General features: G+C 37.2%; 1 protein-coding gene across 8 annotated transcripts in view; it reads left to right on the top strand.

Moving 5' to 3' along the window:
- LOC135197269 (calcium uptake protein 1 homolog, mitochondrial-like) overlaps positions 1-15,694 on the top strand; it is a 195,960-nt gene that overhangs the window by 170,919 nt on the left and 9,347 nt on the right. For 4 of the 8 annotated variants that reach the window (XM_064224377.1, XM_064224381.1, XM_064224378.1 and 1 more), the window contains exons 7-10: positions 4,644-4,709; positions 13,519-13,633; positions 14,148-14,308; positions 15,061-15,177. In XM_064224377.1, the coding sequence (XP_064080447.1) occupies positions 4,644-4,709; positions 13,519-13,633; positions 14,148-14,308; positions 15,061-15,177 (459 nt within the window). The remainder of the gene's footprint in view (positions 1-4,643; positions 4,710-13,518; positions 13,634-14,147; positions 14,309-15,060; positions 15,178-15,694) is intronic. The other 4 variants (XM_064224380.1, XM_064224382.1, XM_064224383.1 and 1 more) reach the window with 2 other exon arrangements.

Below are 15,694 nucleotides of genomic sequence, written 5' to 3'. Positions count from 1 at the left end.
CCTACTGGCTCTGCTAGTAGGCAGGGTAGGAGTGTCAGGTCTCCCTCACCTGTCCCTTCAACCTCCTCAGGCTACACTGGGAGGAACGAGGCGAACAGGATACACTTCTTATGGTCCGACCACGAGCCTGATTCAGTCTTGGGACCAACAGATCCTCGTTCAAGTTGTTGTAGGAGATCGTGGGGGCTGGCGAGGACGATGACACTTCCCAGACTCTCGGAGTGACCATCACTGCTTTTCACGTAACGGTCCCGCTGGACCACGCATGCAGAGACCGGGGTGGGCTCCCCCTTCGGTCCTCTTGAGAGGTTTCGACCTCGACGAGGACTGGGACGCGTCGGAGGACGGTATCGGCTCTCTCCTGTCAGGTGCTTGCTCAACCCCACCCAGACGACGGTCACGGTGGCAGCAGACGTTTAGCCTACAGTATGAGTTCGTAACCCTCCTCAGGAAAACGTTTTCTCTAGACAGTAACATTTTCCTAGACTCTGAGCGGCCATTACCGCAACCGCACGGTGATGGCTGCCTGTACTCGCTTCTCCGACTGCTAGTTCCGCTGGGAAAGCGAGCGAGTGTCCAATCTTCCTCCCCCATTCCCTCTCTCCCTATGGCTGCGACAGGAAGGGGAGGGATCCTGCAGAGCGTTCTCCATAGGATTCCACGTTTCTGGAGGGACCTTCGAGTCCTACCGGACGTAAGTCCCCGTCATTGAGGAAGGATCTCGCCCTTCCTCGATTTCTACGGGAATCGGGAGACCACCACCCGATGATCGTCTGACGAATTCGGGGAGGGGGGGGGGGGGGTTTCGCCGAGTGCTTAGAATTCTTTGGAGTTTCTAGCACTCTCACTCTCCGAGTGTTCTGGTCTTCTACGATCTGCAAACACCGGGCGAAACCATGGTCCAGTGTGGGCGAGACGAGAAGCCCAGATAATTGTTACAACGATAATTGGGAATCTCGCTGAATGCTCGAATTCCTGGAGTTTCTAGCGTTCGAGGGAAGTACTGCTGCTGAAGGAAGAATATCTCGGGAGGGGCTCAGCCTGGATGGACCCGACGGTCTGTCGCCTCAGTAGGGGCCAACCCCGGGATAGAGAAGAATGGGTGGGAACATCCAGTTCGGTTTGAACTATCGTCTTCGGTATCCTGTTATCACCGTAGAAGTCTTCCTTTGGGAAAATTTCACCTTTGCTCTCTTCATTAGAGAATGAAGGGTGTCGGCTTCAAGTCCTTATTCTTGTTCCTCGAATGGAAGAGAATTTAGGATGAAGGTCTTTGTACAGGAACCCACAAATATACTATGTATATTGCCATTGCGACATGCTTCTGTTATCAGTTGAATTGTCCGAGGTGTAGGCACATACCATAGTTAACTCTGGGTTGTGACCGAGACGAATAGTGTCGTCTTAATTGAACTGCAACTCGGGACTGCACTGCAAACCTCCCAGGAGTTACCAGTTTCGATTTTGAGGTACTTGTGGTATTGTTACAACAACAACACCACAGCGTTTGCATTTACCAAAATCCGTTTCGATTAAATGCAAATTCTCGAGCGTATTTTTTTGCGCTCGATGGTTCTAGCCGAACGCATTCCTTCTTGGAATGGATTACCTGGCAACTCAGGATGATGAGTGAGCGAGAGCTAGCGGTGTATGGGCTGCCTGCCAGCCCTGCCTGCCGCAGCCCAGTACCAGCTAGCTCTCCAAGATAGTATGGTCGGATATTGTCTCTCTCCTCTGCGATGATTGACTACCGAACCGAATCTCTGCCCGGCAATCACAGACTTAGGTCTCTGGTTGGCTGGAATTCTCTTATACGAGGATGACCATCTCTACTGCATCGCCTTTGACATTGCGAGAATTTTCAGACAGAGATATCTCACTAGACTCACTATCATCTTTCTGTTTACCGCACGGTAACAGAAGTCTCTAACTTAGTCTCCCGCTGCATCGCACCTGCCACTGCGATGACGCGGAATGATTTCTTCAGACATCTGAGTTTGTTTTCTAAATATATCTCGTATTCGTAGGTGTGTAATTGTTCATTGTCCACCCCAAATTGTAGATGTATAACGGAAGACATCACCTGCTCCCCGCCCTGCCAGCTCTACTTCCAAGTATATAGATGTCCTCCCTGATTCAGCCCATGAGAAGCTGTTCTTCAGGCAGTACAATCCCTGTGTTTTCATTACTGAAAAGCGCTCCACTTTCATTGCAGCTCCAACTTCTCACCGAACAGCAATAAAGTAGCGGTTTAGCGTTTTCAGTCCTCTGTAAAACAACAGGGATTAAGCCGTCTTCATGGGTTGTTGTCATCGGCGGGACTTTTCTACGTTCAGAATCTTGAGAGTTAACTTCTCTCGATTCAGCTGTGAAGACGTAGGTCTGCATTCACCTATCACCTTCGTCTTCAACGGCACATAGTATTGTTTCTCCTTAGTTGAGATTCAACTACTATGAGAACTTCTGTCTTGCCATCAGGGACCTCAGTCTCTAGAAGGCAATTGACTTTCGTCTGTTGGGCACATGCCTTGTGAGAATCATCATCTCGCGTTCCAGCATCAGTGGCAACAGATAGACGATTTGTATGGTCTCTTGTCATAACCCTTCAAAAGGCGAGGGTCATGTGACTACGCCCCGAATGCATGGACGGCTCGCCTCACACAACCGAACACAGTCAGTCGTCAGCTGTCGAAGCGTCCGAGACAGTCACAAGCTACGCTGTGGACTTTGTATCGGTTGATCCAGATTAGTCATTACTTCGCCCAACTGGCATATTCTGGTACCCATAAGTATCGACACCCACCATGGAATGTCGGTACCCATTGCGGAGATGACGAGACCGTGAGAGACTTTGCTGCAGATGGATAGACCAGTGGATCGGTACTGGACATCACTCCGAAGAATATGTCGGACAGGAAGATGTATAGGTTATTACGACCATATCTTTCTTTCCCTTCGGGACTGCCCACTGGTCCTTGGAACCTCATTTCCCTGGACCAGTGGTGGATGCTTGCAAGATGTGTTTGCTTACCCAGCTCCTTCAAGAGTACAAGTTGCATCTCGTCCATGGTGTGCAGTTGTAGAGATAAGAAGGATGCGAGAGTGACTGACTCTCCCCCTTCCGCACCTCAACCCTCCATTCCTCGTCCTTCGGGTTGAGGATAGGACTCGAACTCACACTGGCTGGTTGGACGATTGATGCGGTAAGCTTACACATAAAGCATCCTTTTTATGTTTCTTATCAGAACCATAGAAGCAGTCCCGCTCCTTCCTCTAGCAAGGGGAGGAAGGAGACTGACAATAATGCAAACCCCTCCCAGAACTTTGCTTTAATGTCTCCGACACCAAATATTCTTCACAGCCCTTTTTCAGATGAGTCACGATCCCTCACAAATTTTGAAAAGGCCCAGAAGTCTGACTCTTGATCATGCAGCTCCTATACTCCGATCAAGTTGTCAGAGGCAGCAGGGCACTCCTCCTCGCTCTTACAACCAGGAGTAGCAGCCTAGGTGCGCAGAACTCCAGTCAGTTCTAGAGGCTCACTCAGATTCCTCCCACCAATCGGTGATTCTTCATTATGTTAAAGGACCGAGGGTTTGTATTACGTGTCGGAACAAATCACAATTTGTCGTAAATTGTATTTTTCCTGAGGTCCTTTAACAGATATGCCCACCTCATGCCACCCCTCAATCTAAACCTGGGCCGAAAGGCAAAGTGGAGTGTTTACATCCAGGCAGGCTAGCCTGCCCCACGGTAGTTACTGCCTAACCACCTTGTTCAAGATTCAATGGCCGTAAGTACATTCCTTAAGTTAAAGGACCTCAGGTTTGTATAGTTAGGAAAAATACAATTTACAACAAATTGTAATTTTGTGCTTGTTCCTCTGGTGGTAGCCAAGTGAAAGTGAGATTGTGGGGCACAAGCATCTGCTTTTTCAATACGGGTAACTTTATAAACTAATTTTTACTCAGGAATGGCTTCTCCTAAGTACATGGCATCCTTTCGCCCATCCTTGATAAACCAATCTTGATTTAGCTCTGATCTGCTTAATAGAAGGGGTTGTTTAGATCTATTTAGAGGTGGTTCACAGAAGCACATGCACAAGCCTGGATAGTAGCTTGCAACTGATACTTTTTTGTCATCAAGACTTTACTTTGGTTGTGTCTGGGGTTATAGCAACTGCAATTTTGGGTTCAATATGATTGATGGGTTTGTATGAAAAAGTCTTATGTCATAAAATTAAATTTCATTTGATAGAATTTGAAGATTTTCTAGGAAGACTATTTGTCATTGGTATGTTCTGGTACTTAGGATCAGAGTACTACAGTCCATGAGATTGAGAGCCTATGCGTAGACCTTTCTAGCAGATAATTAGCTTATTGCAAGAAGAATGCATGTAAGCAGTTTTTCCCTTTTTGTCTCTAATTGACATGTATGTTTTTTTGTGTTTTTGATTTTTGCAGTGTACTAATATTCTTTTAAGATTTTTTGAGTTTCTCACCTTTTTATTTTTAGTCTATCCTTTTCAAAGTAAAATGTTGTTTGTATCCATATTTTTTTCCATTGTTGTTCTCTTTAGTTGTAACTTTTTGTTTGTTTTCCCTCCCCCCCCCTTTTTTTGTGTTAATGGCATGTCATTTCAGGAACATCAGATAGGGAATGAATTTGAAAAAGGACCTACAGCTCCTTTGTCAACCTTTTTTGAAGAGGTAAGTCTGAAAACGGAAACTGCCTCCCCACAGCTTCTAGGCATCGTTCAGACTAGACTGCGTTTACATTTCCTTGTTTTTTTTTTCCCAACAGTCAAACTGACAGTAGCCACAAGGTCCTGTCTGTCAAAAATGACTGTAGTATTTTTAAGATTTTTGTCTACTCAGAATGCCTACATCTGATTGCTTAAGTCACATGCAGTTCAGCTTGAAGCCATTTAGTAAAATTCCATTTTCCAACAGGTTTGTACTTCATTAGTAACACCATTGCTTCTCGAAATTGATCAGAATTGGTATTGGACTGCTGTGATCAAGTTGGCAGGATGCTGCTTTTAAACTTTTTATATAGTACTGGAAGTTATACAGTAATTTAATTTCTGATTTCTGATGACTTATCACTTTTAGTTGCTGACAGATGCTATTTACTTGATTATGTTCTACTTTATAGCCAGTTTTATTTTATGCAAAAAATATTTTGTTATAGATGAAAGATTAGTCAGAATTTACAAATTTATTTTTGTTGGCTTTGAGCTTCTAAAAGATGAAATAAAAAGTAACCTAAAAACTACTTTCTTATATAAAATTAAACATTTTGGAAGGGGGTGAATTTAATCATTTTTTCACTGGGGAAATTGAAAAAGAATGCTTTTTGATTCTTTTCTCCTGCTAATAAAACCTCTAGCATGAACCAGCATGTTTTAAATGATTTTATTGAAAGACATGTACACTGGAAAAGTTTTGATTTGTTAGAGATGTTAGGTTTTTAGGATACCTGAATATGTCAGCTAGGAATTAATCTTTAGCTTTTGTACGTTTATATCATGTTGTACATTGTCCAGAGGGGCTGTCTTGTTATGATTTAATAGAAGTTTTAAATGGGAATTTTTTGTAGGTAATTAAAATTAGAATGAGGCATTCAAAGTCATTGAGATTTTAAGAGCTTTATGACAAATCTGTGCTGTATCGTTGTTTAGATTACCCATTACACTTGTTGTAATTGAAGTGTACTGCACAGTAGTGGGATCATAGACTACTCTTGTTGGAAATGATAAGAGGGATATACAGTATTTTAAATTTCCCAGTTTTGTGTCCAGCTTTTATATGGTACAGATATCCCAGGAATAATATTTTGTAGCGCATTTTGAACCTTGTTCCATTATAAACCTGGAATATGGTGACTTGGAATCTGCATCCACTTTAGATAGATAGAAATGAAGCTTTACATTACCGTTAGATATTAAATGTCATTCTAGGTGTATAAGAGTGTATATGCTAAGATTTCTGCATATAACCCTTAATTAAATGCAAATGAGATTAAAAATGACAGGTTTAATTTTGAGAAAGAATAGAGAGAATATACGCCAGGATCATTGTAGGTGTCCAGTCTTAATTTGCATGAGTCATTGCCTTTAGATAATATTTGTAAGCTATGGATTTTTTTTCAAGAAAGTTAAAACCAAATTAACAATTTACCGAGCGCTTTGATTGATGAAAGAACAGCAGCCAACGCTAGGAATTAGGTACATATTATAAAGTTGTTTAAAATAATGTGGTAATTTTATAACTTAAATATTTTTTCTTGGCCAATTCAATTTTTTGGGGGAGTGCTGGATACTTCCCATAACCAGATGTAGGAAAGTAGGATTTTTGTTATTTGTGTTTGTTTCATTTATTTTTCTTACATGACAATAATATAAGTCTGTGGGGTGTAACACAAAATTCATGTTAGAGGAACATTGTACTTTATGTAGTAGCTTTCAACTTTGGAAGAGGAACATTGTACTGTAGTAGCTTTCTACTTTGGAAGAGGAACATTGTACTGTAGTAGCTTTCTACTTTGGAATGTGGAGAATTGACAGCTATGGTCAGACCCAAATTGATTGAGCTAGGTGGCAGATTACAAACTTAGAAGTAACTGAACTTTGGCATGTGATTGAGCTTTTGCATGGTCTAAAATTTTTAATGAGAATTTTACATTTTTTTCATCCTAGTCACTGCCATATTGATAAGTTAAACCACATTTTTATGTCCCGCATTTTGAAATGAACTTTTAAGTGCAAATTCATACTAGATCACAGTTTTATAAAGAGGAACCTTAGCTTAGCATGTCTTAGACAGTTTAGAGTATGATTTATCTTATTGGATAAACATAAAAATTAACCAGATTATATTGACATTTAGTTACAGGTAACAGACGGAAAATACAGGTAACTTGGCTTATCAGGCTGTTGTTGCAGTAGTGATAATGATGTTATTTAAAAGAAAGTACTACTGGTAAAATCAAATAAGATTATTTATACATAGTTATACAATAATTTGTTTCATTTTCATTTCACTTTGCTTGGAAATGACTCGACTCCGCTCTCGAGATTATCGCTTCAACTGGGGTCTTGCCATTTAGTGTTTGCATACCATAAGATTTATTGATGTGCAGTTTTGTGGCTCTTTTCATATGTAGTTGTTCATTGATATTTTGTTGGTATGGTTGTGCAGTGTTTGCTTTTCAAGTGTGGATAGTTTTATAAATCCAGTCAGTTATTAGAAGAGAGCTCTTTACACTGATAGATTGTTGGTCCTTGAGATTTTTGCAATTTCTTGAAGTGTTATGTTTATTTATTTATTTATTATTTTTTTTTTTTTTAACATCCAAAATCCCCCATGCCACACCTCTTGAACAGTCCTTAGGAAGAGAATGGGTATGAGTATATACCGCTAGTAAGGAAGGCACGATTCTATCATCTTTATGGCATCTTTCCCGTGGTGGACCCATTCTTGTATTTGAAGAATTTAGTGGCATTTTTCTGGGCAAAGGAAGCAGTGTTGTGCAGATAATATGGATAGCAAGGACACATCCTTCAAATGTGCCACTTTTGATTACTGCTTGATATACCTCGTGACATCATTTCATTAAAGCATTGCAGTAAATCAGTAAATCCTGTGCCAGTTTGTTCACTAAAGTCAATTTACAGATTACAGTCCAGTTTGGTCTGTGGTGAGGAGGTTTTACGCAGGGGGTGGAGTAGTTGTAATTTGTTTATCTCCATATTCAAAGCAGGAAAGTTTGTGATTTCTTTATTGAAATCTATGCATGCAGTCTTTGAAGGTGTTAAAAGTTAGAGTTATTTTCTCTGGAAAAGAAAGAATATGGAGACATGACAGGTTAGGGTGAGAGGCTTGTAGATAAGCTATGGTATATATCAGTGTTGTGTCGTAGTATGCCCCAAGAACCCTGAAGAAAATGGGCCTTAGTTATTCTGACTGTAGGATCTTCCCCTCTCTGCTGCCTACTTGAGATGCTGCTCGCTCGTCCGTGTTGCAGTCTGCCCTTCTTTGTTAACCTATTGTCATTACTGCTTATTTGCTTGTCGGAAATACAATCAACTTCGCTCTTTGTCAGGTTACTTCCCACCTTGTTATTCCTCTGTTTTTGTAACCAGATTTCTTTATGTCTCAGCCTTGTATTTCTAACTCTTTTTTTTACATTTTCAGATAAATTTCTCGTACTTTATTTTATGAAAAGGCCATTAAGCTGTATTTTTGTTTTTTAGTAACTGAACAGTTAGTGAAATATTGTTTTCAGTGTCTTATTCTTAGGGGAATCCTTTGGCCTTTTTATCACACGTAGTAAATTGGGTGTTTTTGAATAGTATTCAGATTTTTGTTAACCAGAGTCAAAATTTTGATACTAAAACAATTTGTATTTGTTGACTCCATAGATTTTTACAGAGGTTTTATGGCATTAAAGATACATAGTAGTCATGTTGATAAAGTAGTCATTTTGATCATTTTTTGTGCATTCGGTTAACAATTGCAATGGGTTTAATGATTTACTAGTAGGTTAATATATCATTTTGTTAATTTTTGGCTGCACCATTTCTAGATTGCTGTAAATAAAGTATAATTCAGCCAACCATATCTTTGGGGTTATACTGACTTAATAAAAGCTTTTGACATTTTTGTATACATTCTGAGACCATTTTTGCTATTTGGTAATGATGAGAAGACAGTTCATTCTTATTATAAAAGATATGAGCTCTTTAGGAGTTGAAAGTATACTATGCAATACAGACTGGCAAAGAATGGAAAATAAATAATCTTGATAGTTGTCATGGAGTTGGAAGGTTTACTTGTGTATTTAGTTGACTTTTGATCAAATTTCTTGTAGGGTTTAATGCCATTATCAAAATGTTCAATGGTATTGATAGACTTTCTTGTAACTCTGAAAATGTGTTTTTGATGAACTACATGGAAAAGTTTGCTGAAGATTTAGAACTATTAGATTACATTTTGTCTTGCAATTCTAGCATTACAATATAAATTAAAGGGTCCAGTGTATTGGCATAGTATGTGCAGTAGTTTGTTCAGTGATTTAGCTCAAAAGAAACTACACGAATCAATATCAATGGTGTATGAAAGTAAATATTGCCAGTGTTTTGTTTTCTAGGAACTGTGTTTCATGATGATAAATAGTGTGTTATACATTTACAGTGCAGTATTTTTTGCAAATTGCAGACTTTTGCCAATGTGAATATCCTCTCATGCCAATAAGAAGGGCTCCTATGTATATACATATATACATAAGCCATTGATTCTTCTGTGATTTTTTTTCTCTACAAATTATTTTGGTGCTTTCTTGGTATTTCTACCTTCCAACAGCTGACTGATGTCCCATGTCTTAGTGCTGTTTCAGTCCTGTTTTAGTTACCCGATTGGTGCAATAGAACTGCCTCAGAGAACATGGCCAGTGTACAGAGCTCGTTCTTTGCTTGCCATTCATAGTACAATGTTGTAAAGATTATGAAGCTTGTGAACAGTATGATTTAAAAAATATTATTTCTCGATACTGGCAAGCTGTCACCGTTTTGATTGCCTCGGGCGTCTTTCATTTACCATGTGTTTGTACATTTCATTTGACTTGGACTTTGAATGGTATGCAGAAGATTTTAATTCAAATCTGGTCATGTACTTAGGCCAGTTACCTGATTGGTGAATTGAAACAGTCTTTAATCTTCCAATCACACTTTTCTCTTTTCCAGTCAGCAGAAGAGGTACCTTCGTTATTGCATGTCGTACCTTTCCCCTGCAACGTGCTAATATTTTTCCTGTCGAGACTGATGTGCAGAATTTTCATTGCCATGTTTAAAAGACTCTGGCATTGTTGTTTGCTTTTTGGGAATAGAGTCTGGAGGACAACAATGAGAATTTTGCATCTGTATCCCTCTGATAATTATTTCATATTTTCACCCTGTGTCTTCTAGGTAAAATTATATTAGCTTAAAGTGTGTTCACACATTTAAAGTCATGTCTCAGTGGTTTGGAGTTGAAGTTTCAAGTGATGATAACGAGTTAAAATGGTTACTTAAATTAGAAATGACCTGCAGGTTAAATGCATTGTGGGATGGATAGTCTCTGAAGTGAACAAAGTTAATTTTTTGTTGAGATATTTATAAAGTAAGAAGTGTCATAAATATAATTTATCTGTTAATTAACACCATCATTTCATTGTGTATATTATAATCAGGTTGAAGGAACCACTTTACTGCCATAGTTAAGAGTTTTTGCTGTTTTCAATCTGATATTTAGTGATGTGAAGTTTTAATTTATTACTCATAAAATTGTAAAATCGGTAAAATTCCTTTATTAAATGATGACCAGTTCATTTAGCATTGTGTAAACATAGTTATTTGGTGTTCTTTGAGATCTTAACTAGTGCAAATATTGAGCAACAGCATTGTCAGATTACATCAGTTCTTTGTGTTACTGCAAAATTTTGGTATATAAAGCTATTAGAATCCTTTCAGTTTTTCTGCAAATTGTCAAAGGTTATCAGTGAGTTACACAAGTAACCCTTTGATACAAGTAGCATTGGTTTTGCAGAATTCCTCTTTGGCATCTGAGCATCATGATCTTTGCAGTGTGTATCTATCAAGGTTATTTTTGAGGTTTAGTTTTTATGAGTGTTAAGCTAGGTAAATTGTTAACAGATGAAGTTTGAACACTAAATCAAAGCATATACCATTACTAAATCAAAGAAAACTAGAATTAGCTAAGCATGTTTCATAAATGATATTCAGTAATTCACTTGGTAAATTTCTTGGTAAAACTGAATTTCTTTTCCATACCATTCCAGAGACTTGGCTAAGATAGATGTGTGAAGTCAGAGTCAAAAATGTTACATGAAATCATTGATATTTCATAATTAATCATCTGTAGAAAATGTTTTATTAATCTTTTGAAGGCAGTAATACATATTAGTCTTTTTTTTCATATACCCAAGTGTAGTGAGAGAGTGCTTTATCAGAGGGCATTTGTGCATATCTTTTTACTAAATAAGAATTGTGAAGTGAAACTTTGATGTGCCTTTGTGTAAGTGTAATAAAGTCAGTGAATCTTGGATTTGGTGCCTTTAGTGTACTACATGAGAGTTCTGAGGACGGATGATATTCTCATACTAACACTTTTCCTAGATTAAAGCACAAGCAATGTTTCCCTTTTTTAAAACAATGTCTCGAAGTCTTTTCTCTGCTGTGTAATGTTTCTTTTGTCCATCCCATCCTTTCCTATCACTGGAGTTTGACTGAAATGAAGCATGAGGATTCTTTGGTCTTTTATGCTTCTTTTGATTATATTACACAGTGATGTTTCTTTATATAAATAGGAATGTGTTCTATTTCACTTATTTTTTATTTATTTATTTTTTTTGGCTCTGTTTATCTTAGGCGAGGACTTGGAATATCAATTCCAATGCTTAGATTTGATGATTTTTGCAGTAATGTAGCCTTTCTGATGAAATATCTTGCACTTCAGTTAGCCGCAATTGCATGTTTTGAAAACACATCCTTTGCCAATGAATTGGGTTTCTTTTTTCTCTCTCTCACTCTCTCTCTTAAAAACAGTGCAGTCAAGAAGTCAAGCATGAGAGTAGCTCAAACTGCACTAGCTTTATCCAAGCTTCAATATGTCCTCTGCACCTTTAGTTTAGGCCAACACTAGCGGTGAATCAGGGCGTTAGTATGTGCGTATGATATGTGGTATACACACACATCACGGTAGATTATTTTCATTTTTGCATTGCGACTGTTTGTGAATTTTACTTAGTGCTGCCTTGTGTGCTGATGTTTGTGTGTTGTCATTCTAGTCGGATGCTTTGAGTTGGAGATCTGGAGACGTAAAGGCAATTAAAGAACTCTTGTAGTGAATGAGACATTCCCATTGAATGCAAGATTTACATGCATGTTTTATAGAGACTGAAACTAACTTTTGAGCAGTTGAAACAAATTCTAGATCACTTATGGTAACCTGAAGGATTAGGGATTGAAATGAAGTCAAGTTTTGAAACATGTTGCATTAGCCTTAGACAGTAATGTTAGATTTGGTTGGACTTATCTTTTGCTAAACCAATGACACGAAGGTCTTCTAGTTCCCTTAATCTCTGTCATGACTATCATAAATAGTATTTCTAGTAAAAAAAAAAAAAAATTGAAGCAAGATCATCACGCTAAGCATTATTTGTCATATCTTTTGAATATATGATGTTTTTAACGAGTGTAGGCATGCTTTCTCTTGACTGATTCATTGCAGCATTTTGTTTTGTGTATTGTCCTCCGTGAGACAAAATGCAATGAGAATGAGTAAATAATTTTTCCTTGATGTAATTTTTTCCCCGACATGAATGCAACGTTAATGTATAATATCATTAAGTGCAGTTTAAAACTTTTGATTCATTTCAGTTATTTAATCCCATGAGTACATTTTGACTATTGACTATTCATGAATTTCCAGATCAGAAAACATCTTCATTTCTGAACTTCTCAAATATATGTGAAGTGGTCTGTGACAGCTTTAGAAGGTTCTAGTAAGGCAACAATTTGCATAATGTAAGATTCTTAAAAGTTGAAATAAAACCAGTTCAGAATGATGACTTTAATAAAATGACTAAGTGAATTCCAAATGGAGTTTAAAATTTGATCAAACATTGATAATTAAGGTACAGATCAGTTTTGCAACAATAATAATAAAAAAAAAACTTTGATGGGGCAAGAACATAATCTTGTCTAAATCAAATATCATAAGTTAATTTTTTCAAGGAATAAGTAGTGATAAAAATATATTCAAACAAGGTTTTAATGCCCTTGTTTGTAACTTGCTTTTCCAAAGTATTTAAAGGTATAAAGTAGTTGACAAAATTATATATTGTATGCTTTGGGCGATGCAAAGCTTTTATTTCTCAGCACATCTCGGACATTCCCATTGCATTTGTGTTTCCTCAAGGAGGTGGTTTTGTTTTGGGATTTCATTTAGTTATTTTCTTTTGAACTTCAGCAGTTGACCTCTTTTTACGTATGGGATCTTTTGCACAATTCTTTAAATATATAACATTTCCTAACTTTAGTATTTTTTAAAATTATTTATTCTTTTAAATCTTTCACATTTGTTATATGATTGGAACTTTGTAACCTCTTTTTAGATATTTGTTGTTTTTTGGCATAGTTTGTGTTTGACTTAAGCTTACCATGGCTCAGGCATTTGTTAAATGTTGACATTCATGACAAATCAATTTTCATAGTTTTGTAGCCTTAAGAAAAAGTCATTTTTCTATTGGATTTCATCTCTTATGATTTATTGACAACTTCAAATGATAATTTGAAGACAAATTCCCTTCTTGTACAGTTAAGACCTTTGTAGAATAGCCCCTGATTTTTTGCAGTTTAGCTATTTGATTGCAAAGAGATTGCATTCACATCATAAAAACACTCGCGACAGACTGTGAAGATTCTGTGTTTGATGCTCCGAGTCATTTTCCTTGCAGAACACTTCCAGCAAATTAGAACTTGCTCTGGATGAGGATTCCATCTTTTACAAACTTGGAAGTTCAGGACTCATATCGTTTTCGGACTTCATTTTCCTTCTCACTGTGCTTTCAAGTAAGTGCTAGAAGTTTACTACATTCTTTGTCACTAAAGTGGTCTGTGACAGAGATGGTTATGTGACTATTATGGAGTATTGCATTGCAATAGCATGGGCAAGGGTCAGTGCTCGAGATGGATTCCATTTATAATAGAGTACTTTGTGAAGTCCTCACCTAAATTTCATACATTAATTCATGCTATAGACAACAGATTAAATTTCTTAGCTTCAGTAAGACGGTTCCTTACAGTGAATAAATTTTTTAGAATACAGATGGTATGTTAGTCTGAAGTTTTACATTATAAAGTTTAGAGTTTTTGAAATAGCAGAGAAAATAAGTTATCTCTCACCCTCTCTTGTTAGTTCATCCTATAGTACTACGGATAAGTTGTTTCAGTTGCATGTAATAGGTTATTTTTTGTTCAACCATGTTTTTTAAGCATAATATAGTCATCATATCTGCTACTCGGTTGCAGTGTAAATTATAGTTTCATTATGAGGGATAGATACTGAAAATCACCTTTATTTCAGCGTCTCGGAGACACTTTGAAATCGCCTTCCGAATGTTTGACCTCAACGGTGACGGCGATGTCGACTACGAAGAGTTTGATAAAGTTGCAACTTTGATTCGTAACCAGACCAGCATTGGCGCACGTCACAGAGACCACGCCAATACTGGTAACACTTTCAAAGTAAGCTGAATAATTTTCAACAGTAATTTAAGTTTAAAGAGATAAGCAATGATGATATTTTCTAGTTTTCCTTATAAATTTGTCATTTTCAGTTTTTTGGCCATTTGCCCCATTCTCTCTCTTTATAGTCAACATTGTCAGACATAAGTTTCAAAACTGTATTTCAGCTTTTGATTATACAAAAAAAGAAAACTAGGTACCAACCACACCCACTGTCATAGAACTGTTGATTGATGTTTTTTTTTTATTACTATGTTCATAACATGTAATCTGTAATTAAACAATTTTCACAAGGTCTGTTGAAATCTGTGTAAGTTCAGAAAATTTCAAGATATATCTGTACATTTTTCAAAATACAGTCTTTCATGCATTATTGTGGCTTTTTACTCATGTCTCTACAAATTTAAATATCAGTTAGGTAAACTCTGTAGTCTAGTTAAAGTTCTTGGCCATAATAATAATAATCATAAATATCACAGCCATTTTCATTCTTTCATTTTAGAATAATTTTGAAAAATTTTTGCAATACTTACAAGGACCAACTTGGCTACATAGATCTGGGATGTTGTAGTAGCTTACACAGTAGTTATGTGTGTAGATTTCATTTTAAATCCTTTTTTTTTTTTCTTTACTTTCACAAAGTCAAATTAGGGGACAGTTTTTTTTTTAGTTTTGCCATACTTCTGATCTGCTTTCTTTAACAGTCAGTGTTGTGTTATAAAGTTTTCTAATAATTAGTTTTTTCTGAACAGGGTGTAAATTCTGCTCTCAGTACGTATTTCTTTGGCTACACTTTGAAAGAGAAGCTGACCATTGAAAAGTTTTTAGACTTCCAGCAGCAACTTCAGCAAGAAATCCTCAGTCTGGAGGTAAGAAAACTCCTGTTACTGGTAAACAGTAGATGATGCTATCAAAGATATCAATTATCTTCATTGAAATGGGAATGAAATTTCCTTTTTCAAGTGGTTATAATCATGTTAGGAATCAGTATTTTTCATTTTATGTTTTATCGGTTGAGAATTGATAGATGGCCATCAAAAACCTTGTCGGCACAGTGGCAGGTAAAACCGTTTATAAATGTGAAATGAAAATAATCTCAAAAGTAGATTGGAATAGTTCCTTTGTTCATACGTGAACAAACCTTCAGTCTTAACAACAGGATAATTTTCTAGCGCCTAGCTTCCGGTTAAACAATCAGAGATTGAAAAGCAAGGAATCTGAGATCTGGCAATGCATGCGTATATCGGTGGAAACTCGCTTGTCTTAATGATACTATATATATAATATTTAGTTGCCATCCATGCCAGTTAACCAGCTCATGTAAGAGATGATAACTCTTGCTCAGTAGCTTGCCAAAACAAAATTGTAAACTACTATCCAGAGTCA

The sequence above is a fragment of the Macrobrachium nipponense genome, chromosome 18 (genome assembly GCF_015104395.2).
Source record: "Macrobrachium nipponense isolate FS-2020 chromosome 18, ASM1510439v2, whole genome shotgun sequence".
Classification (NCBI taxonomy): Eukaryota; Metazoa; Arthropoda; class Malacostraca; order Decapoda; family Palaemonidae; genus Macrobrachium; species Macrobrachium nipponense.
Note: the sequence above shows the minus strand (reverse complement) of the source record. Positions and strands in the feature narration are given on the sequence as shown.